We start from the raw sequence: 27,628 nt of genomic DNA on the forward strand, positions 1-27,628 counted from the left end.
ATCCTCTCGCTCCTCCCGTTCTCCAAGCAATCCAGTATTTTCCCCCTGTTTGGGGGGTTTTTTTTTTGCTCCATCCGGAATTTTCTCGATATTTATTGTGCCGTCGAGTTATTTGGAACTGGGCCATGCGGAAATACCAAAGTGAAATATTGGAGGCTTCGTCGGATGATATATCCGGAACTTGGAACTTGGAACTCGGAACACCCCCCACCCGAACTACTGCCGCCCCCCCATTGCAGCCTTCGTTCACACATTTTTCTCTCTGTTCCCTCCCATTGACAATCAAATCAGCATAAATTTCCCAAGAAAATTCCAGGTCGTCCCCTCTTTTCAAATACTTTGGAATGTGACACAAATTAAGCACAAACGATATGGAGACAGTGAAAGAAGAAGAAACAAAAAAAAAATAAGTGGAATGGAATGGAACTTACCGTATAGATGGGATCTATCTCTCTCCGTCTCCCTCTCCGTCTCCCTCTGTCCTCTGTCCTTTATTGTTGTTGTAAATTTCAAACACGTTCCCCTGATAATATCTTCTGGATGCACTTTCTTTACAGCTGCAACGTTAGCGAAAGCTAACTGTTTTTTCCAGAGTATTATTATCGTGGGGTGGCGGGGCGACACACACACACACACACACACACACAGCGTGGGGGGAGAGAGAGATGCTGGGAGAGAAGCGCGCTCAGCTCTAGATTTTCTGATCGGTATTTCTGATCGACTTGGCCTCTCTTTTTACTCTCTCTCTCTCTCTCTCTCTCTGTCGTCTTTCCTTGCCTTTCTTTTGTTTTGTTTTGTTTTTTTTTGTTGACTAGCAATTTGATTTATTTAGGTTATCATTTTCTTGCTTTTGTTGCTTCTTTACAAGTCTGTTTTGTTGTTGTTGTTGCTTTTGTCACATAACATTTTCTCACTTGTTTTCTCACATATTTTTCACATGATTTTTTACTTTCACACCTTCGCGGCATTCGAATCAGATCCGATCTTCACGTGATCTCAATGATGCATTCCGTTGTTGTTGTTGATCTGTAATGAGAGAGAGAGAGAAATGTCAGAGAATGTCAATTATTGCGATTTAAATTTAAAAGATATTTATTTATCGAAATTGGTAGATTAGACACCATTAATTTTATATTTTAATAATTGTATCCGCCTGAAAAAGAATTTTAGGCCGAAAAGAGAATCCCCTAGAATGGCAAAAACACATAGATTGCCTGTGCATGACTATCGCTGGAGTTAGGAATTTGCTCTACAAAATTTATCCCATCCAGGGAACCATCCGCTCTAGAGAGCAGTTCTAAATACCTTCAAAATATATAAAGTATTTACAGAGATAACTCTGAAGGGTAAGCTTTCTTAGTGGGATATTACAAAAGGTATTACAAAGTAGAAAAAATACATACATACATATATGATTTAATATGTACCCCTAAAGCATTCTTGGACCATAGTTTCTTGCACGATTAAGAGGACAAAAATTGTAGGTAACTTTTCCCTAGCCTGAAAACCTCCCACCCCCGAACAACCCCGCCATAAAGTACAGTCAACACCTTTTACAGCAGTCTTGAGTTTTTTAATCGTTATGGCCTTAAGGAATTCCATCAACTCCATTTGAAGCGTAGAAAATCGAGCAAAAAAACTACTGCTGCAACTTGGCTCCACCTAAAAATGAAAAACCTTAATGCCACACAGGCTCCAACAACTCTCGCCATTCTCGCAGAAATAGCCATTAGGCCCCACCCAGAAAACTCGGCAGCCAACAACTTTCGCGCCAAGTAATAGATAAAAAGTGCACTGCAAAGGCGGAATATAAATAATATGCACACAAATATGAACAAAGTCGAGGAAAAAAAAACTTTATCAAACAATAAACCCAACATTTTATTACAACATCAACATTGCAAGAATTTCAAAAAGTGCAGGGAAAAAAAAACCAAACCAGCCACGCCTTTTTATACAACAATACACCGATGATAGCTGTGTATGTGTAAAAAATAAAGTGCAGCCAAAAAATAAAGAACGAGGCCCAAAGTAGCCGAAAAGCACAACAACAACAAAACTACAGCAGGGACCTCTTAGAGCTGAGGGATTGCCACTCAGAGATACCCTCGATGGGCGAGTGAAATATGTTCTATGGATTGATTTATCGAAAGAATAATAAATCAACAATAAATACGAAATCATGCATTTATTCGCTGTTTTTCATTGCTTAATTCTATCCCATTCCATAGATTTTTATTCCATGAATGCTTTTTATATATCTCACAATTTCTAATAGTTTTTATTTCCCTTTTGAAGGTAATAATTTGTTTTACTTATAATATAGAAACTGCCATTTGTAGATCTTTAAAAAGATATTTCTTCTGTTTCAATGATTTTTTGTTTTAAGTTTAGATTTCAAGTATTATTACAGTAACGAGAATGGAAATGGATTTCTGGACTTTGATGCCTACATTATTTCTTCGAACGAAGAATGTCTCTTACATCTACAGGGTATCAGCAGTTCAAGCCTCACAAACCCCCTTAAAAGCACCCCGCCCCAATGCTCTCTTTTACCATAAACGAGGCCAGACAGACGCTCCTATCTGTCTCTCTCTCTCTCCCTTGCTGACTCCCACTCTCTCTCTCTCTCGCTCTCTCTTCCCTACAACAGTCACGTGGGGTGTTGTGTGCGGCACGCGAATTGCACTCAAAACGGCTGGAGGAGGGGGAGTAGGAGATGGAGAAAACTGCTGAGGTAAAGCGAAAATAAATAAATAAATTAGTTAATTGCCTTCAGAGCTAGACAATGCAGAAAGGGCTGAGTGAGAACAGAGTGGGAGGGGGACGGGGGAGGGGGGAAGGGAGGGAGCAAAGATAAATTAAAGGTACTTAATGCCAGTTTTATTTTGCTACAACTTGCAAAATTATTTTTGCCTAAAATGTATTTTTGGTGAACACAACAAAAACGCGCGCATACACACACGCACACACGCAAGCGAGACACCGACAGCCCGACAGCCAGTGCCGGCATTAAAAATGTGCTTGCAGCAGCAAACAACCAGAGAGCGAGAGAGAGAGAGGGAATGGCAGAGCGAAAAAACAAAAAAAAAAAAAACAAAAACGAGACATGCACAAAGCGTGCAAGAAGCGCAGCAGCAGCGGAGCCGAGCAGAGCAGAGCAGAGCAGACGGCAGGCAGCGCCGGCAACCCTCGAGATGACGTTGACCCCGAAAAATGACGCGAAGCGTAATGTGTGAAAACGAGCGAATGTGTATGAAAACAAACTGAAATCTAATAACAAGAATGCGCCGAGTGGGAGCGAGACAGAGAGAGAGAGACACGACACACACAGTGAGTGTCGGCGTCTGCATTTTGCTTGCTCTCTCTCTGCCGTCCGTACGGATAGACGTGTAAAACGCAATGCGTATAAAAACATGCAGACACAGGACGAAAGAGCCAGACAGGGAGACAGAGAGCGAGCGGGAGAGAGACAGAGACAGAGAGAGTCACTCAGTGAGAGCGCATGTCTGAGGAAGCAGCAGCATGCGACAGATGCAGTCGGCAGAGGCTGGCGAGGTGCGCGTGTGTGCGTGTGTGTGTGTGTGATAAGGGCGGAAACTCCACTAAGGGAAATAAAAATACAAAATAAAACCAACAACATTTTGTCTAGTGTAAAATGAAAAAGAGCAACAACACAACAACTGCACTCGACACGCACACGAAGCCGAAGCCGCAGCCGCCGCCGCCAAATTTTTGAGCAGGCAAAAACGAAGCGCCGCCGGTCGTCGCGTCGTCGCTTATGAATGGAACGAAGGCGCACTGCTGTCTCGCTCTGCCCTTCTTGTAACAGCCGAGAGGGAGTGTGCGCGAGTATGTGTGCCTGTGTGTGAAGTGCAGAAACGATGTCGATGTCGTTGGCCCTTGTCTGGGACTGGTTGTTGTTGTTGTTGTTGCTGGTGTGGAAATGTGGTACAGTGACTACCAAAATATACTAGCAGCAGTCTCTCGTAAAAAGGAGGCCCAAAGCAGACGCAGACGCCATGCCGCAGCGCAGCGCAGCGCAAAGAGGAAGCAGAGGAAGTGGATTGGAGAGAATGGGTTGCAATAAAAAGAATTACACATGCGGTTGTAAAAGTTGTAAAATGTGGTTGCCACACACTAGTAATAGTAGCTGTACTTTACGGGGAGTAGTATTTCTTGATGGCTGCTAATGAGAGACAGAGAGCGAATGAGAGAGCTGTAATAGTAATGGAGATAGTAGTTGGGGTGTGTCCCGGAGAGAGAGAGAGAGACGGAGAAAGAGAGACCGGCGGCTCCCCATCAAAAGGCGCCGCCTAATTAAAAAACCATTAAAATTTAAAGCCACCGCCTAAGCATGCGATGGAGGCCTAATAAATACATAAATTTAGCAAAAACAACAATCAGTAAGCAACAAAAAAAAAAAAACAAAACTCGAAAATTAATTACCTCACGAAACCAAACAACAAGAAAACGCAACCCAACCAAAAACAAAAAAATAAATACATACTTAACAAATAAAAGAGACTACGACCACAAATGCAGCCAGCAGGCACATTGGGACCAACCACCGATTAGCAAAACTATCCGAAAAACTAACTATAGGAAAACTTTAGTACACCTTAATGCACCTTAACCAACTATGAGAAAAGGCTATAAAGCACCAAGACATTGCATCGGGAATATGGAAAAGACTCTGCATTTTGTTATCGGATTATGGGGACCGAAACAGCAGACGAAGCCGAGTAGCGGCGGTGCCCCTATGGGTAAGGGAGACAAATAGTGTGTACTCTAGTCGAACTGGTAGCAGAGAAGCGTCAGGATTGTACTTTAAAAAGTCCCACAACTATTCAAGGCCCGAAACGGCTACCAATACATATATATTTTCGTGTCCTAGGCTATCATTTTCTTACAGTCTAGATTGGACTGGCGACTATAATAATGGGGTGATTTAAAGCTAATCAAGATTTTTGCATCATTTTGATTCAAAGCTAATTTGGGGCTTGTTCGAAACTGACTATGTCCAAACTGAATGCTTGTCAACATTTAACAATCGATCAGTTTTAGCTAATCCGAAACTGGTTCGTTTCAGACCTTGCGAAACTTTCCAAAATATTTGAATTAATTTCTGAATAATTGTTAAATAGAAAATTGTTTAAAATAATTTCAGAATGGTTTATTGATAATTAAGAATTAATTAAGAATCCGTAACATATCTACATCTGAAATTCAAAAGCTAATAATACAAAGAGCCATAAAATTGCAGACAAAACACTCTCCTCTCTCTCTCTCTCTCTATTTGATACCATTCCATTCATTCAAAATACCCATTTGGAGACTTTTTCGCCCAAGTAATTCGTATTTAATGTCAATAATCCTTGGGTTACCAATGTGCAACGTCAGCGTCGCCGAAACGGGGGAACAAAGACAAAAAAAGAGCGGAACATCATGGAAATGTGTCTAAAAATAAACTTGTGCAACAATGTTGCAAAAGCAAACATTCAGCAGACAGTCATCAGTGACACAGTGTGCGAGAGAAAGGGAGAGAGAGAGAGAGCCAGACACGAGAACGAGACGGAGGACAAGGAGACCCGACCCGACCCGGTTCGGTTCGGTTCGGTCCGGGCCGAGACGAGACGAGAGACAACAGCAGAGTGGAACTATCTCTGGGCGCTGGCAATGGCCAGACGGCGGCCTTTCTTCTTCCTCCTCCTCCTCCTCCTCCCCTCTGCCCCCTTGGCATGGCAGGAGTTGTATGCATGTCTGTCTGTCTGTCTGCAGAGTGCCGTCTCATTGTTTGTGGAGGGTTCGTGCAGGGGGGGCCGCGACAATGGCTAAAAGGAGCAGCCGCATCAGCAGCAGCACCAGAAAAACAAGTAAGACATTTTAGCTGGAGCAAACCGAAGCTTTAGATATCTTTTCTTAATGAATTTAAAATTTATAGAATTTTGCATTGAGAAGAAAATTTAGTATGGAAACTGACAGTCTTGGATCATATTGCATTGCTAATCCAAGTCTCTCATAGTAACCCCAATTCTTACAGAATTCCAAGACAAACTTATTTTTAGGGCCTTTTTTTAAAGTTATAGGATATTCGAACAATACTACATATAGAAAATATTATTTATTTTTGTATTCTTTCAGTATTAGTATTTTTTATTTAATATATTTCTATTATTAGTATATTTTTATAGATACATCCCGAAAACGTGCCCCCAAAGGTGGGTTGCTCCGAAAACTAAAGGATGGTTATTGCCATAATAATAATAAAGAACCAAAATCGATGGCTAATTTCAATTAATTCCTAAAGAAACGCTACAGAGGGCTTAAAGGGCGAGCCTTTATGGTGTACCCTTTCAAAGGGCATAAAAACAAGATATATGCTATATGGAGTGCCGCTCTCGCTGGGCGCGTGAAGCATGCGAAACGATATGTGTGTGGAGAGAAGGGCGAAGATGGGGGAGATGGAAAACGGAGGAGCGGATGGACGGGTTCAAGGAGGAGGCACACCAGCAGCCAACATCCACCGGGTCCAACGACCAGAGAACCGCGACCGACCGCGCGTCCACTAATCGCTAAATTTACGAGTACAGTTAAAATAAAATCATAAAAATGTCTTCTTGATTGTTGTTCCCTTCTGCCGTTGAGGCAGGCAAAGAGGGAGACAGAGACAGAGAGAGCTTATGTTTTACATGATGAACTAGTTCAAGATCGTTGTAGCCTGAAATTTCCACGAAACACTTGAGAAATATAACTTCCCGCGCGCACACGTCAAAAGCAAACAGGAGCGCGGCCCCGGAGAGCCACGTGTGTGCGAGAGCGAGACAGACTGGACCTGGGAAAAACCGAGTGTCCGAGAGAATTTAGCGCTTCAAATTTAATGAGCAAACTATGACTATGGGATCATTGGCAAAAAGGGTTTCGTCGGTCCGACGGCCTGTCCCGGCCCTTAATCTGGTTCTGGCTTTGGCCTCAATGTTCGTTGATCTTTTTCTCTCCTCACTCTTTTGTTTCCATTCCAATGGAGATGACAAAAATAACAATAGCAAGAAAAGCGATAGCCAACCTATCGCATGAATTTATTTTAAAGATGGTTACGACATGCCACAATTTAATTTTAATTTTTCACAAATCTTTAAATTTAAATAGGGGAAAAAAATACAAACTGAATACTAAATAAATCTATGTACATATATGTATACTGATCAAAGTGGAGCCCTACATCGTGGCCCGATTATTTCAGTAAGAAATTTTATTCCTACGATATCCTACAATAATAAATACGCGGATATCATCCATATCTAGTTATTTATCCACATACTTCATTCCGTATGATGGTCTAAGCAAACACTTTATATACAACAGATCTATGGATCATTTAAGTACAATCTATACTGAATATATCTTCACTAAAAGCTATATATGTAGAACTTGCTGAAAGAAAACTTGGAATCTCCTTTGGCGTGTATTGTATTATTTCATTCATTTTATTACATTTCATATAGTATTGTATGATCGTCCATTAATCACTACATTTTCTGTTATCACCTCTAGAGATCACCGAATCACAGAAAAAAGCACGAACAAACGGGACAGTCGAAGGTCATTCACGGGCGAAAGTGCGCACCAAACAAGCAGCAGCAGAGCAGCGGAGCCAGCGATTAGAAAGCTAAACAAATTCTTTAAAAAGCAACAACTTATTAACTAACAAGAAAACAACAACTGCCACTGCCACCCACCGTAAAAGGGGGGGTTGGGTCGGAATGAGACGAGCGGGTGCGTCAATGCCGTCAGCAAATCCAAAATCCAATCAATAGATATGCAACGCAGAGCATGCCCACGCACAAAAACAGCACACAGACACAGGCAAAGAGGAGAGAGCATGACCGCAGCAAGAGACGTAGAGAGAGCAAGGGGGAAGGGAATAAGAATGTGAAAGGAACGTCAGGCCAGGCATCGGGGGTCGAAGCTGTTGATACCCTGCTCAGATATATTGTTTGTATAAGAGCTACATATATAGTGATCCGATTAAGATCCGACTCATCCAGGAAAATATATGATCTAGTGATCCATTCGGATCTAAGCAATCCATGTCCTCTATTAAAACATTCATTCCCTGTCCCGCTCTCTCTCTCTCTGCGAAGGGTATGCAAAAAATGAGCGGGCGTTGGGCTTATCTCGTAATGTTTATAAAAGTGACTATAAATACACACACACACACACACCCAAGCAACAACAGGAACAACAAAAGCGCCACCGTTAAAACAGACGCAAACGCAGCCGCCCACCCAGCAGCAGCAGCAGCGACGTCGGCATCAACCGCACACAAAACGCTTCAAGCGCCACACCAACACCAACACAAACACACCTACACACACACACACTGCCATAAAAAGACAAACACGCACTTTATCAAAAACAAAATAGAAAACGAAAGAAGAAAACCAAAGAACCCAGAGAGGGAGAGAGACAGAGAGAGGAGAGTTCAGTTGAGAGCGGAGCCAGTTGAGAGGGCGAGGTGACCGGCTGCAGCACAACAGAGAGGTAGAGCAGCATTTGTGGACTGGCAGGGCAGGCGGGCAGCAGAGGGGCAGTGGAAGAGAGGAAGCGATAATAGAAATGCAACCACGTGTGTTGTTTATTACACACACACACACACTCTCGCACACAAGCCGAGAAACCCACACGCACAAGCAGCCGCCGTCGCCTTTATAAACGAATGTCAATAATAACACGGAATCTTTAAAAACAAGAAAAACAAATAACTGCACAAAGCGAAATGCCGAAAACACAGACATACAACACACACACACACAAACAGAGGAGGCCGCAGCAAAAACAATAAGCGAGAGCAAGAGCCGAGAGAGGGGGGCAAACACAGAGTGGGAAAGACTGAGAAGAGACTGAGACCGAGTGAATATTAAAATTGTCAAAGAGAACGGGGCCATAATAACAAACAAGGGGAAGAGGTGGGGGTGTGCTTGGGAGATTTGTAACGGCAACTGCGTAAACAGGATACAAGAATAAGAATGAGTACGCGATAAGGTAGATGCGGTCAATGGCGAAATTTTTCTAAAAATAATAATGGATATTAGAGGAAAATCCACATACAAATCGGAATTCGCCAGAATTGGAAAACCACCTGCAAAATAGGAGTGAAATATCATTTTCCATCGATTCATCGAACTCCGGAAGTACATCCGTAAAATGATACCATATCGGCGGCAAAATTTCTAGCAAATGCGAGGTTCGGGCACAAGTTGGATAAAATAATATCGACAACTTTTTGAAATATAACTTTTATTTTTCATACTGGTATGTATGTATCGAAATCACGTTTAAAGAAACTGCCCCATTATCTTCAATCAAAATACCTGAACAAACAGCTTGCCAAAACTGTTGGCCAAAACTGTTGCTTCTTCCGCTGGACGCACAAGCTGTGTGCGTACATATGTGTCACCCCGCCCGCAACATGGTTGAATAAATCACAGAATAAACACTTCCACTTCCACCTCCGCTGCCGACATTCGGCAATAGCGCACACAAATGATCACAAGATCCCGTAACCATATAAACACCACGTCATCGGCTGTCTACCGCCTGTCACTCCACTCCTCCACTCGAAGCTCGAGTTGCCATTTTCGCGACCGACCGACCACTTTGTTGTTGCGTACTATTATGTATTCTAGTTTTTTTTTTTGTTTTTTCTTCTTAAACCCGCTACTGCTAGACTATTGGGGGTAGACTCGTGCTACGTTAGGGGACCTATTAGAAGGGGGGGAATATTAGAATGCATTTATGCGATTTTTACTCTTCTATGATTCCCACTGAGATCAGTCAATTGTAAAATGAATGACGCTAAAAGGTTAAACTTTTTTTTTATTGCGCTAGTCACATTCAAATTATAATTCGTGTAGAAAGTTATTTATTTAAATCTAATAAATTAAATCCATTTTAGTGATTCTAATTTAATTGCAAATTTTTTAAATGCAATTTTTTTTTAAATTTAATTTTTATTTTTAATTTTATTTCACAAGAACAACTAGTACCAAGTATTCCAAGTTCGTTAATCGACTGTAACCTTTTTTTTTTTAGTTGTTAGTTGTTTTTAAATCACATAGTAGACCATAATTGTACAAACGCACACGCACGAATACAATGATATGGTGTTATTTGGTGGACATGGTGTTTATGCGTAGGCGACGCGTAGCGTAGCAGTGCAGACGTGTAGACGGTGGGTGGAGAGGAGTCCAACTTGCGGGGCGGGTCGGGGCGGGGAGGGCCACCGTCATACGACTACTAACTGAGGAATTGAGGAACTGTGAAACTCGGTAAATGGGGAACTGAGGGAACGACGACGACGACGACGGCGACGACGACGACTATGTCATGTGTTGTTTGTGTGTAACTGTGTGTGTTTTATGGTTGTTGTTCCTCCCCCTTCCCACAACGCTCTTGTTCCTGTTATTGTTATTGTTGTGTATTATTTACTTGGACCTTAGACTCTCTCTCTCTCTCTCTCTCTGATAAGATTCTGAGCAGAAGCGTGTGGTGGGGGAGTGGTGGGGGGATGCGTGATGTGATGGGCCTCTCCGGGCAATGCGTACAAGAATACGTGAATCACTTGCAAGGAAATTTGTTTATTTCGATGCGGCTGATTGATGATGATGTTGATCCCAGAAAATGCATTAAGATTGTAATATTGTTCCTGGAACTGTATGCGAATATAGAAGACTATTAAGTTTTTTTTTTTTTCTTGGAAAAAAACAAGTTGAGTCACAGATAATTTTCCACTAAAGCGAAAGGAACTGCAAAGCAGGGAATAATTAAGAGAATAGAAGTACGGGTCCTTACAAAAAATCATTGTATTTTCTAGGTCGATTAGTAGTTTCATAGTTTCAATATTCCGAAATAAAACAAGAAACAATAAACCTTAGATTTTCATATATGTATGCAGATGGATTATAGATTTATTGTAGCTTTCTGTAGCAGTCATTAGATATGATACTGATATTGCTTTTTGATTCAGGAAAGATCGAGTTATACTCATGATACCCTCTGAAATCTGCAAGGGTATGTACATACATACATACATATATGAATTGCGTAATTGATACCATTTTAGGTATGTGCGCGCCTCCAAAAAATTCAAAGCCACAAAAACAACAACAACAAAAGCCCAACTACAATCGACAGAACAGAACAGAACTGAACAGAGGCAATAAACCCACAAATGCGTGCCTGTCTGCATGGGTGTGTGCGTGACGAGAGCGTGAGAGGGAGTGCGGAGAGAGAGAGGCGAGTGAGTGGAAGCGTGTGTGTGGAGCGATTAGAAGACGCGCGTCTAAGTTCAAGGCCAAGAAGTTCACAGCATAAACAGCAATAACAGCAAGCAGAGCAAAGCAGAGCAGAGCTGAAGCGAGCTAGCAGTAAACGCAGCACAAACTGCACACAAAAAACGCTTTTATTGTGTGTGGGTTGATGTTATTGTTCCTTTACTTTTTTTGCCATCGCAGCGAAAAAGGTCAATGACACCTGTCTGTTTGTCTCGCTCAGCGCACCACTCACACACACACCAACACACGCCGAGCAACACACACACATGCTTATCACTTGGCCACCACTCTCTTGCTCTTGCTCTTGCTCGTGCTCGTGCTCTGCTTTACCTCTTCCCTCTCGTTCTTTCATGCGCGCCAAAGCAGCAGCAGCAGCAGCAGCAGCAGAACCAGCACCGTTTAGACATGTGGTCAGAGCATTATATGTATTTTTTCTTTCGCTTTTTTCGGTCGGTTTTTTCGCCTGTCTCTCTCGCTCTCCTCTCTGCTAATTAGTGTGGCCAAATTATGCGCCCGAAATTTCCAATGCCGACAGACCGACAGCTTATATGGATATCCATATGTACGAGAGTGTATTTGTGTGTGCCTCCCAGTCAGTCATACACATACGTCATCAACAATAGCCGGACAAACAATTTCCGGTTTTTGCCACACAAAAATATATAAAAATATACAACAAAAAATAAAATAACAAAACTTGGCCCGGGGTCCCGTCATTGCCTCATCCTCTCAAGATTTTATGTTATTTTATTTTTTGTTTTACTTTTTTTTTTTTTGATTTTTTAACAATTTGTTTTGCGGCAGCTTATTTTTGTCACAAGCGCACACACACAAGCATGTACAACCAATACCCATACAGCTGCAAATACAACTCGATTTAAAAATAAATAAATTACGCACAAACACAAATACATTGGCCAACATTCTTTGGGGCCTCGACTCGTCAAAAATATAGCATGATTAATACAAAAATAAATGCTACGCTATTTTTGCTTTTGTTTTCCCTTTTTTTATGGCATTTTTCTTTTATTATACAATAATAATACACCACACACACACACACACACACAAATATATACAATAATAAAAACAACAACTCACGGCGCACAGCAAGTGGGCAGCCCCACCCCACCCCACGAAACCACCGCACCACACCGCACAGCGGCATGCCAATTAGTGCTTATGCTTTTTAATTAGAAGGCGGAGCCAGGCCCCAGCCCACAGCCCACAACCCACAGAGCCCACAGCCATAGGAACCCCAATCCCAGAGCCAGACAGACCCATCTCATCATCAGTTTTGGCCTGTGAGGAGGTAAGATGGGCTTCCTTTTCCTATTTTCCCACCACCCATAGTTTCATTTGGTTGCAATTTTCCTATATATGAAAATATGAGAGCCCGTTCACTGGACAGTCAGCAGGAGGTCAATTCTAAACTCTCACTTCTCTATCTGTTCATATTTTTCTTTCATCAACTACTGTCACATTTCTCTATATGTATGCATGTCCGATAGATACATATTTGTGACCTGCCACAAATTGGGTCCATTGTGTCTTGTCGTAGACCTTTTTGATCTTTTTTCCCCAATACTGACCCACCAATTGACCACGAAGATTTTTCGGTTTCAGAGATCTGTGATCCCCTGAAATGCTGTCAAGTCTTCTTATTTTCTAGGTAGACTAGATGGCAGAGATTCAGCGATTATTCGGAGCTGGATGAGCGCTTTCTTTGATTCTAAAAAAAAAATAAAAACTGCCAACCGCAAAACTATTTTTTGTGAAATAAAAGGACATTCAATTAAGACCTGAACCCCATCGGTGAATTCCCGAATCCACAAACTGTTTAATAAATTAAATAAATTTGAATTGATAACATGTAAAAATATTATTTATTAAAATTGTTACTCAAAGTTGATGAAAATACGTATCCGGACAACAACAAACACCCAACAAAAACCGGCATTGTTCCTCTCGCTCTCTAGATGTACGTACACTCTCAGAGCGCGAGCCCACAAAGACAGAGAGTGCGAGAGAGACAGAGAAAGAGAGAGTGTGTGGCTGGCTGCGCTCTCTGCTCATTCTCATTCACAAAACAAGACGTAAACGTTGGCGAAACAAGCGGTTATTTCTAGAAGAGGAATGAGAGGAGGAAGCACAACAACAACAGAGAGAGACGGCTAGGAGATATGATAGATATGGAACAACAACAACAACAAAAGCAACAACAGCTTCGCATAAATTGCTGCTGCGTAATTTCTGTACGAGTATTTTTCTAGCTCTCTCCCTCTCTCTCTAGTTAAGTTTTTTGCATTTTTTTGTCTAGCTATGATTTTTGTGTGTTCCCTCTCCAGTTACGTTTCGTCTTTTTCGGTTTTATATTTTCTAGCTCATGTAGCCTTAAACCTTTACCATAGATAGAATGCCCATATCTGCATTAATTTGTTTCTAATTTTCATGTATTTTCCATTTCTGTAGCTCAGAATGGTTCAACTCCGGAGGTACCTTGTTCCTGTTTTTTTTTTTTTAACTAGGCCTCTGGTGAACTACTCTCGCCGACACAATCCTTAAAATAATAAGTACTCGGAAACCACCCATAAACCATAATCAATAGCCACAGATGGCAGAATACATATTTTTGTTTTGATTTTTAGTTTGCAATTTTTGTTTTTATACCAGTTTCCGGTTACGTTTCTGTTTTTGTTTTTTTTTCCACATTTTGACTCACCTTTTTGCACAGCATTTGTTTTCCAACATTGTAATTGGTGTAGTAGTAGTTTATTCTCGATTTTGGGGTGGTTGTGCGCCTATAGGTATGGGTAAATAATTAATTTAAGAACTTTTTCCCGGCAATTTCTTCTTGTATTTTGATATTGATTTCAAAAACAGAACAGAAACGACGCACTTTCTCAGACGCAGGCGTATTTACACACACACAAACACACACACTGGCATTTTTCCTTCTTATGTTTTATTTGCGTGCTTTCGTTTTGCGCCGCAACTTCACAACACTCTCACACATTCACGCGTGTGCACTTATATGTGTGCATACGTATGGGTGTATACAAATTTTTATTTATTTATTTACTGTGAATTTTACACACACACATACAGATGCAAGCGCGCGCGCAGCACTCTCTCTCACACACACAGGCACTTTCTGGCAGCACTTGTATTTCCTGGAATTCTTTGCGCCTTCATTTACTATTATTGCTATCTTGATTCCCTCAACTCCACTCCACTCCACAGATATTTTTTTGGGTACACTGTCGACCGGTGCACTCTGCTTTTGTTTAATATTTTCTTTTCATTCAAGAATCGCGATAAACACCAGACCCCATATCTCTCCGACTTTCTTTGGCTTGGATTTGTACACAACACTTTCTTTCTTTCTGCTTTGCTTCCACACACTTGCAGACACACACACACACATGTGTACACAATTTTCCCAAATATCTCACACCGGGCAGAGCGGGCGGGGGAATACTTTGTTTGGATGATAAAAAAGATACTTTCCGAGCCAACCAACCGATTTGATTGTATTTTGGTGTACACTCTTAGCGAATTTTGTTGTTTACCCACAAAACGACGCGTGCAGCAACCGCTCATTCAAAACATTCAAAAAAATTCCGACGTACTTCCGTTGTTTCGTCGTCCGCGGCAAAAATTTTTGTGATTTGAAATTTCTTGACGACGCGCTCAGCAACGCAACCAACCGCTGGTCGATTGTTGATTCTTGTCGATATGGATACTTTTGTGGGAAATATCAACGGAAATTTCTGAATTCAGAAAAAAAAATCGACAACACTGCTCGTGTTGTTTACGGGTCCGCGCGATTGTGAGACTTTCAGGAAAAACTTGATGCCCATCGGGCAGTATGACCCTCAGAAATATACCGAAACATATCGTTTCGTTTATAAATATACCGTAAATATACTGACGCATTCCAGTTCTATTTTACATATTCCTCATTTTTGATCTTCCGTTCAATTTTACTAGCTATATAAAACATTAAACCATGCCCAGATAAATTTATACGATTAAAAAAGCAATTATCTAATTGACTGGCGCACTTTAAATAATTGCTTTTGTTGCATTTTGCGTAAAAAAGGTTTTAGCGAAAAGGGTCAAACAAAAAAAACGAAAAAGGATAGTCGTTCATATTTCTCAATTTAGAGATTCTGTTGAATAATTCTGGCTAATTAAAACCCTTAGTTTTGCCCACATTGATGAATAAATTTTCTACACAATTGGTTACTTTTTAGTCCTTGCTTTTAATTTATTTTGACTAAAACAAGGTTTAAACAAAATAGTTCAACAAAAAAACAGTCGCAATGTTGCTGGTATTTTATTAATACCCTATTGTATTAATTGTATACCCTATTGCGTCAATTTGATATGAAGATTAAACGTAATTTATAAAGACTTTTTCTCAAATTAATATGTTTTAGACATTTTCATGAATATTATTATTATATTTTATATATTTATCTCGATCCTGATATCTGTGATGACAAACATTTTCTCAAGTCTATAATATCATTTTCCCTAGGGTATGAAAATTAGTGTCGCCGGGAATCATTTTTGTCAACTGGTTATTAAGACAAATTCCTGGTTTTTGATCTTCCGTCGAATTTTACTAGCCATATAGATTTTCAGATTAACCCACATAAGTTTATATGATTTCTGAATCAATTTTGTTCAAGATTAAGTACTTTTAAGTACTCGCATGTATTTTAAAACAAAAACACGGTTTAAACAAAATAACATAATAAACAATGTTGTGACGTCAATGTTGCCGGGATTTGCAAATTAATTTCTTGTCAAGCAGAGTATGGGCATTTGTATACCCTATTTCGTTATTATTATATACAAATGCAGCTTTATAGCTTATACTGCAAGCTGCTTGTCTTAGATTGCATTTTGTTGTCCTATTCATGCTTAAGGTGATGTATATAGATGTATATATGTATATTCTGATCCCTGTACCATATCTTGATCCCTGTAAGAAGACCACTAAATGCAAAATATCGTTCAAAGCAGGGAGTGACTAGTTTCTGCATTATTTAGAGCCTGGGATGACAAACATTTTCTCAGTTCTATAACATTCTTTCCTAGGGTATGCATGTTTTTTTCATGTTGCCGCAACATAGGCAGAATTGCAAAACATGTTGCTGCAACATTATGTTTTGCTGCACATTTTCGACGATATTCATTGGCCGAAAGCAAAAATCGCGTGAGTTCATTTTTAACCGTTCGTAATTTGGCGGTACATTTAAAAGAACTAAGTTTATATGGATATATTATATGTGGTGTATATCAATTACATTTTTCAACTAACTTATCAGCACCAATTTTAGTAGTTCAGTTCAAGTGATCTACATGGCAAGTACCCTGCTGAATGCCAATAGCAACCCCAATAATTGGGGCATATTGACCCTAAGTCGATATCCAAGTACAGTAATTTAAGTACATCATTTAAAAGTATGGAATGGGACTAATTTTGTCTACCGGCTATTACCGGTACCGGCCGATTCTAATAAATACCAAAATATACGGTCTTATTTTCAACATATTGCTCGTTTTTGATCTTCCGTTGAATATTATTAGCTAGATGGAACATTTAGTCATGCCCACATAGTTTTGTACGATTGATGAATCAATTTTCTACTTAACTGGCTTAATTTTAACACTTGCTTTTATTGGATTTCTATATACCGTTAAAAATGAAATTTAATGTGTTGATTAAATCGACAAAATATACCATTATATATCGATATACCGTAAATATACCGTCGGTTCAATTTTGACTTCTGCACGCTAACTACATATTTGCTACGTATTAATTTGTTATGTAACTATCAAAAGCGGCACCTGAAAGAAATGTTTACGTTTCAAAAATTTGTAACCATTTTTTTTCATATAAGCCAACCAAAAAATTGAGTTTTTGATGGCAAACGATCAGGAATTCGATGCTGATCACGAGTTAGTATTCGATGTGGCCTGGGCCTGGTCTCTAAACTGCATTTCTACATGGTTTCTACATTGGTTCATTGACAACAGATGACTCCATTACGTGTTAAAATATACTGAAAACTATGAAAAGTATAAAATTTGCGAGGAGTTTGAGCTAGAGGTGGTGGCTTATGATTTTTGGAATGGGACTAATTTTGTCTACCGGCTATTACCGGTACCGGCCGATTCTAATAAATACCAAAATATACGGTCTTATTTTCAACATATTGCTCGTTTTTGATCTTCCGTTGAATATTATTAGCTAGATGGAACATTTAGTCATGCCCACATAGTTTTGTACGATTGATGAATCAATTTTCTACTTAACTGGCTTAATTTTAACACTTGCTTTTATTGGATTTCTATATACCGTTAAAAATGAAATTTAATGTGTTGATTAAATCGACAAAATATACCATTATATATCGATATACCGTAAATATACCGTCGGTTCAATTTTGACTTCTGCACGCTAACTACATATTTGCTACGTATTAATTTGTTATGTAACTATCAAAAGCGGCACCTGAAAGAAATGTTTACGTTTCAAAAATTTGTAACCATTTTTTTTCATATAAGCCAACCAAAAAATTGAGTTTTTGATGGCAAACGATCAGGAATTCGATGCTGATCACGAGTTAGTATTCGATGTGGCCTGGGCCTGGTCTCTAAACTGCATTTCTACATGGTTTCTACATTGGTTCATTGACAACAGATGACTCCATTACGTGTTAAAATATACTGAAAACTATGAAAAGTATAAAATTTGCGAGGAGTTTGAGCTAGAGGTGGTGGCTTATGATTTTTGGTCACACTAAACACTAATTGGAAATTTTATTTATCCCAATTTCTGGAAAACGGCATTGGAATTTTCCCAACTGTTGCCCAACGGTATGTTGGATGTTATTTTAAGCTAAATAAATTAGGCGCGAGAAAAAACGCGATGCAACACACAACCTCACCTCGTTTTTCTTACATGCCCGCAGTCGTTTTCTAGCAACATGCTGGATGTTGCGAATTTATTACTTATAAATTTATAGCATGTTCCGCAACATGGCCGCGGGATGGTGCAACATTTTTCATACCCTAGGGAAAGGTTAGTTCTAAAATTAAGGAAATGGTTGTCATCTAATGTCATCTCTGTTTTAAAGGTATTTCAACGATATTTTGAAGTATTTGGTCTTCTTACCGATTGTTCATTGGATTCATTGGATTAGATCCACCGTGAACATAGAATAGAAACTCTTCCTTCTCTCGGGAAAAATTTGAAATAAAGGAAAATATATGCATCTCTATGAATTTTTGGTGGTCCTGAAAAGAACCGATTTGATCATGGATTAGCGCCTATCCATGTAAGAACGGATCCGGTTTGGGAGTAGCCACTTCCATCACTCCCAACACAATGGCCATAAACCTACGTGGACTTCTCTGGTACTCCTCCCCGCAGATGCTGTTTGCAGGCATAACACCCAGATGGTGCAGCACTCATGGGTGCCGTTCACCTTTGCCAACATATTGGCGGGGCACTCGTCGGTGGGCATATCCCCGGTGCCGAATGTTGCCCATGACATCCGCCGATCCAAAGGCCTGCGAAATAATTGATTAATATACCAAAATTATTCATTATTATTTATTATAATGAATAGTACCGTACTAGTTGCATCCATCCAAGTTGCACATTCCACTTCAATTGCAGCTCCTCGTATATCAATACGAAAGGAGCGTTTCCACAATGCTGGAGTTTGGAGATCAAGTTGATCACTCCAACGTTCAGTTCATGGGAATGGAATGCCCCTCTCGAGTGCCATGATTCTCTGCATGCAAAAGTTCCTCCTAGCAATTCGTGAAACTGGTAAGAATTCTAGCAAATTTCGGCTCTATATATACCAATTTCTCCTTTCCTAACTCTTCTTCTTGACAATGTCATTACTTCTTTATTTCTTTACCTTTTGTAAAACTAAATTAAAAGTTTTACTTTTACCTACCATTTGGAATGTTCGAGCAAAATGTCAATAGGAGATGGCAGCAAACAGTTTCCTGCAAAGTCTCAAGAATCTTAAGACGAGAATCCTGTTCATCTCGTCGCAGACAACGCTCCCCGAGACCCAGACCCTGCCCTATAACCCTCTCTGGTAGAGCATGTTTGAAACCACGAGTAGGCGTTACCCGGGGCATAGCCCCGGCAGGTTTGCAAAGTCTGCATCCCTGGGCACATGGCAATGTCAACTTGGACATTGGCCACCACTCAGAGTTTTCTTCTCTTCGCCCGCCTATCATTAGACAGCATCCTTTCTACGGTCCCGGTCCTGAACGTACCACGGGGAGAGTATAGTCGCACTTCCACCAGCGTGTACAGTTACGGCGGATCCTATGGCTGCATCCCGATGGCTGACCGTTGGCCATCTTTTACTAGTATTGGGATCGAACTACCTTTTTTATTGGTATCGAAAAGACTACATCTTCGTGTATAAATAAATGGCAACAATCAGCCCGTAGAGACCCAGGACTTCGGCGAAGATGAGGATCAGTATCATGCCGACAAAGAGTCGCGGCTGCTGGCCCGTACCCCTGACGCCTGCATCCCCAGCAATGCCGATGGCGATTCCTGCAGCGAGTCCGGGCAGGCCCACGGACAGGCCGGCGCCGAGGTGGATGAAGCCGTCGTGAATGGTGTAGCTATCGCTGATGGAGCCCGCGATCAGCACGGAGACGACCAAGCCGTAGATGGCGATAATACCGGCCATAACCACCGGTATGAGAGACTTCATCAGCATCTCTGGCTTGGACACAGCCATTTGGGCAATACCCATGCCGGACACTGCCGTACCGTAAGCAGCTCCAAGGGCGGGGAATATAATGGCAGTCGCTGCCCCAACACCCCCTAGAAAGATCGCATATGGCGGGCTGGTCTCTTGTAGTCCAGCGTCGTACATTATCTAAAACCTTTTGTATCAGATAATAGGTATACGTACAATACACGATTCTACAGATGTTGACAGATATTCCAAGGCACTTTCTTTTCATGGGATTCCTGAAGGGATTTCTCCCTGCAATGTACCGCGATCAAAGGCTAAGGTTGAAAAAGGTTGATCAAGTTAGAGGTTCGAAATATAGGTGTTGGTTGTTTCGGATATACAGGATGCGCCATCTTTGGGTGCGCTATGTGAATACTTGAATAACTTTGAAAAAAAACAAACAAATTTCAAATATGAGGTATTCAGTCTAATTTTTGAAACTGGTGTCACATTGCTTTTCACATAACCCCAAAAAAAGTCCAGAGGCGTTAAATCTGAAGACCTCGGCGGCCAATCAATATTTCCATTTTTTGATACCAGAGCTCCAGGGAAGTTTCGTTGTCTTGTTGAGAGCCTATCCTCTCTCTTTCACACCCATTTCGACGATATGCACATTGAGTTAGCAAACTGAACGACTATTTTCAATGTACTCCAACACGTTGTTCCGGTGTAAAATTGTTTCCAAAGCTGGTCTACTGAAGTCTAGCGGTTCAAAAAAGTCAAAGTTATTCGGTGGCGCACCCTGTATGTATATTCCAGAACTCAGCCTACAGACCGGTCTGTGTTCCACAAAAATATATCGTGATTATACTCGTACTGTGGTTTTAGCTCAGGAGCTCAAAACTGGTCAACAACAGCTGATCATGCTGGAATTCTGAGTGTTAATGAACCATATTTTGGTCAGAAGTTGTTGTAGAATTGTCCTTCAAATACGGAATGTACTTGGCTACCACAATCCGAGCTCTCACACATGGCCCACCTCAACTCATTTCTTAGCCACCCAAATTGTTGAATCAAGTGGTCTTTCTCATATATTTTTAGGAGGTCAAAAAGTTTTGTTCGTCGCCGAAAGGAGCCGAGTCGCCGATCCGAGTTGCGACCCAGAACGCTTTCCCTTTTTGATATAGTCTATGAAGAGATCTGCCGAGGCTCTCAGAGCATTCTTGGATTTGCCGTTTAATATTTTTTTATTTTACTGTCAACTATAAGAATCGCATCGTGTAAGAATGAAGCCTGTTTCACTTAGTGTACAGATAGATGGCCACAATCAGACCATACAGCCCCAGGACTTCGGCAAAGATCAGAATCAGAATCATGCCAACAAACAGGCGCGGCTGCTGGGCAGTACCTCGAACGCCGGCATCTCCGACAATCCCGATGGCAAAGCCCGCCGCCAGTCCCGAGAAGCCGACGGCGAGACCGGCGGCCAAGTGAATGTAGCCCTTGCGAATGGTGTATGTGGGCGACAAAGAGCCGGCAATGAGCACGGAGACCACCAGGCCGTAGATGGCGATGATGCCAGCCATCACCACCGGAATGATAGACTTCATGATCAGCTCCGGACGCATAACGGCCATGGCTGCGATCCCAGTGCCCGACTTGGCTGTGCCGTAAGCGGCTCCCAGAGCTGAGAAGATGATGGCGGATGCGGCTCCCATGCCGCCAAAGAAAAGCGCATACGGAGGCCTATCGGCCTCATTTACTGTGGAAGTATCGTCGGAGGACATCTTGGTTTCAATCTGTAAAGTTAACTCAGCTGAATGTTAACAAAATACAAATTGTTCCCTTACTATTCACAATGTTCCAGTCTCGATATTTAGATAGAACTGATACAGATATGTTGAAAGCAACGAACGACTTTGACATATTTATACCCGATACTCTAAATGAGTATTGGGGTATTAGATTTATGCTGAAAATGGATGTGTGTAACGTCCAGAAGGAATCGTTTCCGACCCCATAAAGTATATATATTCTTGATCAGCATCAATAGCCGAGTCGATTGAGCCCTGTCTGTCTGTCCGTCCCTTTCAGAGCCTAGTGCTCAAAGATTACAAGAGCTAGAGCAACGACGTTTTATATCCGGACTTCTGTGATATGTCACTGCTACAAGTATATTTCAAAACTTTGCCCCGCCCACTTCCGCCTCCACAAAGGGTGAAAATCTGTGGCATCTACAATTTTAAAGTTACGAGAAAACGCAAAACGCAGAGTCGTAGAGGATGATTATATGTTCTAAAGTGCAAAATCTTTGCCAGAATCACGAAAACAATTTCACTCTTTCTCGCTCTGTCTCTCTCTAACACACAGGTGTCATGGTCGGTTTTGCCAATTGCAAAATATGAGTTCAAGGATCTCAGAACCTATAAGAGCCAGAGCAACCAAATTTGGTATCCACACTCCTGTGATATCGGACCTTGACCGTTTTGTGTCAAAATTTCGGCACACCCCCTTCCGCCCCCGCAAAGGACGAAAATCTGGGGCATTCAAAAATCTCAGAGACTATTAAGGCTAGAGTAATCAAATTTGGTATCCGCACTTCTGTTAGACCTCAGTGTAAAAAGTATATCTCAAAACATCGCCCCACCCCGTTCCGCCACAACAAAGGACAAAAATCTGTTGCGTCTACAATATTGCAGATTCGAGAAAACTAAAAACGCAGAATCATAGAGAATGACCATATCTATCAGATCGCTGAATTTGGATTAGATCGGATCATTTTTATAGCAGTGGCTACGCAGCGCCCGACGTCACGCTCAGACTGATTTTCGGGTATCAGTCGGGTATAACTGTAGAGTTGCGGTCTCCGCAGCAACTCACAACGTTCCCCCTCGTTTATTGTTAGGTCTGAAATATAAATAGAAGCCTACGTATCCCTAAACTCTTCGAGTACCCGGTATACAAAATGTTATTTAGAGAATTTCTAGGATAGTTGAAACTGCACACCAAATGAAAATTAATCATTTACTACCAGATTCGACTCCAAGACTATTAGAATCGATCACACAGCACAGTGCTATACGTCAAACATATTTCGAGTAAAAAGTTTGGCATCAGAAAGCAGGAAATAAATATTGCAGTCATTCGAAACAATTCAGTCGTCGGGAACAGATATAAAATTCAACAAAAATAAAAATAATACAAATAAAAATATAAAAATGGGAAAGGAAAATAGTGAGTGAAATACAAAACTGAAAGTGAAAAGTGAAAAGTAAAAAGTACCCATGCGAATTTGTTTAATAAAATAAATTTATTCCGATTAGAATATAAACCGAATGCCGAAAAACCAACCAAACCAACCATCGAGCGGTACTTCGGCAAGCCCCTCCAAGAGCATCAAGTAAAAGGTAAGTGAAGGATTGTTTCGACCCTGGCTGTACGTTGTTTACTTTTAAGATGTACGTTTTGGGAGGAATGAGTTGCAATTTCAATGAGTTGGACCTTCCTGAGTTCTGTGTTCTGTGTTCTGTGTTCTGTGAATGTGCCATATACGGCCTCCAAATACGTTGCTCAGAATGTAGCCAAATAGCAGTAGACCCCTAGATGAATCGCGACTTTTCGTTTTTGTTTTAATTAGGTATGTTTCTATCAGAAAGCTATCTCTAGAGGGCGATATTTCGTTCGAATTTAACAAAAAAATATTTAGTATATTTTGACATTTTACTCAAAGGCATACTTGATGGTTTCCATTTCAAGTGGGTAGCAATGAAGCTTTGAAATTTAGTTAGAAAATAACCGTGACCTTGATAAATCGCGGTCCATTGAGGGTATTTTGTTTTGCTTTAGATTTGCTAGCGCAGGTCCGTGTATCGATTACTTACCATTAATTATTCCACTCTTCTTCACGAATCTTTAGCTACAGGTGCGTCTGCGGAAGGAGACAAGGTTACTCACCCTCCGTATGGAGGTCCTGCCGCCTCTGGCTTGCAGAAGCAGAAGCAGAAGCAGGAAGAGGAGCAAGGAGAATGGCAGACACAGGGGTGTCAGAAGAGGCGCGATAAGGCCGGGGAAGGCTGGGGCGGAAAGCAGCAGCAGCAGCGGCAGCAGCAGCAGCGGCAGCAGCAACTTCCACAACAGCGCGGACAACACCGCGATCCTATAGAAAAACAGAACCAGCAACAGCAGACAGTACAACGGCGTCTTCAGGGCCACAATGAACAACACCAAGGAGGCTCCCAGTGCTATGGTCCACCAAAACCGCAAGACGAACTTCCAAAATGGCCAAGAGCCCAGAACCGAGGTCTGCCTCTGCAGCCTCTGCAGAATCTGCAGAATCTGCTCCCTCAGACCCAAAAAGTGGTGCCGCCACTCCCAGCAGGCACCATGAAACGTGGAACTTTGGGAAAACCAGGTCAAGTATCTGTTAATTATCTCGAAGTTAACTTGGATAAAATGCCTGCGGTGGCCTATCAGTACGATGTGAAGATCACGTCAGTATGTCCTAAGAAGTTCTATCGTCAGGCTTTTGAGCAGTACAGAGTTGAACATTTGGGCGGTGCGATTGCCGCATATGATGGACGTGGATCGTGCTACTCAGTTGTGAAACTAAAATGCAGCCCCCAGGGCCAAGAAATGAAGGTAAGTGTTGTATATTTCGCTGAGTTTGATGTGCTTTTGAAGTGAAACTTGCCTCTTGTCCTCTTGTCCTCTTGTCGTCCAGGTAACAGATCGCCACGGCCGTACCTTGAATTACACTGTGGAGCTCAGGAAGACACAGGACTCGGAAGTCGATTTGAGCTCACTAAGAAGGTGAGTGAACCGAATTGAACGAATTGAACCGAATGTGTGCAGTTTTCCATTTTTGCAGCTACATGAAGGACAAGATTTATGATAAGCCCATGCGAGCCTTGCAGTGTCTGGAGGTTGTGTTGGCGGCTCCCTGTCATAACACCGCTAGACGCGCCGGTCGCTCCTTCTTCAAAGGGTCTGATCCCGGAAACACCTTTGATCTTAAAGACGGCTACGAAGCTCTGGTTGGGCTCTATCAAACATTCGTGCTTGGCGATCGCCCGTTTGTTAATGTGGACATATCACACAAGGCCTTTCCGAAGGCCATGTCGATCATTGACTATATAGAGCAGTATCAGAGGCAGAAAATTGACAAAAGCACAAATCTTGACTACAGGCGTTCTGATATTGAGTCATTCCTAAGTGACATTAATATAATTTACGACCCGCCTGCCTGTTTTGGCAGCGCCCCTCGCGTCTTCAGAGTCAACGGGCTTTCCAAGGCTCCGGCTAGCACTCAGACATTTGAGCTGGATGGGAAAGAAACGACCGTTGCAAAGTACTTCAAGTCTCGGAAGTATGATTTAAAGTTTCCGAACCTTCTCTGCTTGCATGTTGGGCCGCCGTTGAAAAACATTTATTTGCCTATCGAACTATGTCGCATTGACGATGGACAGACAATGAAGGTGAGTTAAAAATCTCCCAAGCTCCCAGCGGGGAGCTTCCTGCTTTTATTTGTTTCATCTGTATCTGTATCGTATCGCAGCGCAAGGATACTGCTGCTCGGGTGGCGGCCATGCTTAAGTTTGCTGCCACGTCAACCAACGAGAGGAAGGCCAAGATCGTCCGCCTACTGGAATATTTCAAGCACAATTTAGACCCGACCATCAGCCACTTTGGCATACGCCTGGGCACTGACTTCATCGTCGTGAATACACGCACGCTCAATGCGCCTCAGATTGAGTACAAAAACAACAATTTGGCTTCGGTGAGGAACGGTTCGTGGCGCATGGATCGGATGCAATTCTTTGAACCCAAGCCAAAGCCACATAAGTGGGCCATACTCTTCGGTAAGATTAACTACCAGTATGTGGACGAGCTTCAGAAGATGGTAAGTTTTGCAGCATTGCAGCATTTCAAACAGATCCGATCCTAATCCGACTAATTTTCGTCGCAGGTTCTTCAGCAGAGTCGCACCGTCAATCTGTGCCTGGATACCAAAGCCGACAAACGGAATTACAAGGACGAACGTGAACTAGATGCTCATTTCCACGATTTCAAAAAAAATCAATTTGATTTGGTGTTCGTTATTATACCAAATGTCGGGCGCTCTTATGATGTCGTCAAGCAAAAGGCTGAGCTGAAGTACGGCATTCTCACGCAATGCCTCAAGCAAATCACAGTCGAGCGTAAATGCAACCCGCAGTGTATTGGTAACGTTCTACTTAAGGTCAATTCCAAGTTGAACGGTATTAATCACAAGCTAAGGGATGACCCGCGCTGTCTGTTAAAGAACACAATGTTTTTGGGGGCCGATGTGACTCATCCGTCGCCCGATCAGTGGGAGATGCCCAGTGTGGTGGGTGTTGCCGCCTCCCATGATCCATTCGGGGCTTCATATAACATGCAATATCGCTTGCAACGCTCTACCCTGGAGGAGATCGAGGACATGGAGTCGATAACCCTGGAGCACTTGCGTGTTTATTATCAGTTCCGGAAATCCTATCCCGAGCACATCATCTATTACCGTGATGGTGTCAGCCATGGTCAGTACCCCAAGATCAAAAGTAAAGAGTTGAGAGGAATTACTGCGGCCTGCTGCAAGGTACCGTTGCATCCGTTGCATCCAGATTTTGTTGTCATTTTCAATCGCTACTCGACCGTTCGCCTTTCAGATGCACATTAAACCCAAGATTTGCTGCGTCATTGTAGTTAAGCGGCATCATACGCGCTTCTTTCCGAACGGAGCTCCATCGCAATATAACCAGTTGAACAATGTCGATCCGGGAACCGTCGTCGATCGCACCATTGTCCATCCCAATGAGATGGAGTTCTTCATGGTCAGCCATCAGGCGAATCAGGGGACGGCCAAGCCGACGCGTTACAACGTAATTGAGAATACGGGCAACTTGGATATTGATGTACTGCAGCAATTGACATTCAATCTTTGTCACATGTTTCCTCGTTGCAACCGCGCAGTGTCTTATCCGGCTCCGGCATATTTGGCACATTTGGCTGCGGCACGTGGACGTGTCTACCTCACTGGGTGCGATATTAATACTATTATTATTATTGTTTCATATATTCGTTCTGATAACGTCTTGACTAATATCTTGATCGCTTTTCTTCCAGCACCACCATGTTCCGTTCTCCACAGGAGGAGTACGCAAAGCGTTTGATTGTTCCAGACTTCATGAAGACGAATCCTATGTACTTCGTGTAGGCATCAGAAAACAGCTTCACTTCTGCCTATATGCCTATAGTAATTCAATTCAAATATGATTATTCTTTATCAATTTTATCAATTGAATATTTTATCATTATCATTATGTAAGGGGCACCTACTCGGCTCTACTCTACTCTACGTTGTAGCTATATGACACTAGATTTTGCTCACTCTGTTGCGAAGGGAGAGAATAGCATGAGAGACAATACGCCAAATTGGTGTTCGTAGCCGTCTCCAGACACGTCTTCCGGCTATCAGTCGAATAATTGAGGCACGATTTGCGACAAAATTGTTTTCCAGTACAGCCAGCCAGC

The 27,628-nt window shown here is 41.8% G+C and overlaps 4 protein-coding genes across 5 annotated transcripts in view; 1 reads left to right on the top strand and 3 right to left on the bottom strand.

Moving 5' to 3' along the window:
- LOC6591473 (insulin-like receptor) overlaps window positions 1–776 on the bottom strand; it is a 36,240-nt gene extending 35,464 nt beyond the window's left edge. For both annotated transcript variants that reach the window (XM_002017428.2, XM_026985196.1), the window contains exon 1: window positions 432–776. The gene's annotated coding sequence lies outside the window, so the exon portion shown is untranslated. The remainder of the gene's footprint in view (window positions 1–431) is intronic.
- Window positions 777–19,796: 19,020 nt separating this feature from the next.
- On the bottom strand, window positions 19,797–20,278 carry LOC6591474 (V-type proton ATPase 16 kDa proteolipid subunit). The gene has a single exon (XM_002017429.2). It carries the CDS (start codon window positions 20,276–20,278, stop codon window positions 19,799–19,801), a length of 480 nt encoding a protein of 159 aa, XP_002017465.1. The 3' UTR covers window positions 19,797–19,798.
- Window positions 20,279–21,308: 1,030 nt separating this feature from the next.
- LOC6591475 (V-type proton ATPase 16 kDa proteolipid subunit) lies at window positions 21,309–21,859 on the bottom strand. Its single transcript, XM_002017430.2, has one exon. It carries the CDS (start codon window positions 21,796–21,798, stop codon window positions 21,379–21,381), a length of 420 nt encoding a protein of 139 aa, XP_002017466.2. The 5' UTR covers window positions 21,799–21,859; the 3' UTR covers window positions 21,309–21,378.
- A 1,440-nt stretch (window positions 21,860–23,299) lies between these two features.
- On the top strand, window positions 23,300–27,372 carry LOC6591476 (protein argonaute-2). Its single transcript, XM_002017431.2, has 9 exons — window positions 23,300–23,314; window positions 23,404–23,487; window positions 23,997–24,718; window positions 24,801–24,889; window positions 24,948–25,554; window positions 25,635–25,979; window positions 26,046–26,693; window positions 26,764–27,134; window positions 27,221–27,372. Exons 3-9 carry the CDS (start codon window positions 24,464–24,466, stop codon window positions 27,309–27,311), a joined length of 2,406 nt encoding a protein of 801 aa, XP_002017467.2. The 5' UTR covers window positions 23,300–23,314; window positions 23,404–23,487; window positions 23,997–24,463; the 3' UTR covers window positions 27,312–27,372.
- The last annotated feature ends 256 nt before the right edge of the window (window positions 27,373–27,628 follow it).

The sequence above is a fragment of the Drosophila persimilis genome, unplaced genomic scaffold (genome assembly GCF_003286085.1).
Source record: "Drosophila persimilis strain 14011-0111.01,24,50 unplaced genomic scaffold, DperRS2 tig00000000-arrow-pilon, whole genome shotgun sequence".
Taxonomy (NCBI): Eukaryota; Metazoa; Arthropoda; class Insecta; order Diptera; family Drosophilidae; genus Drosophila; species Drosophila persimilis.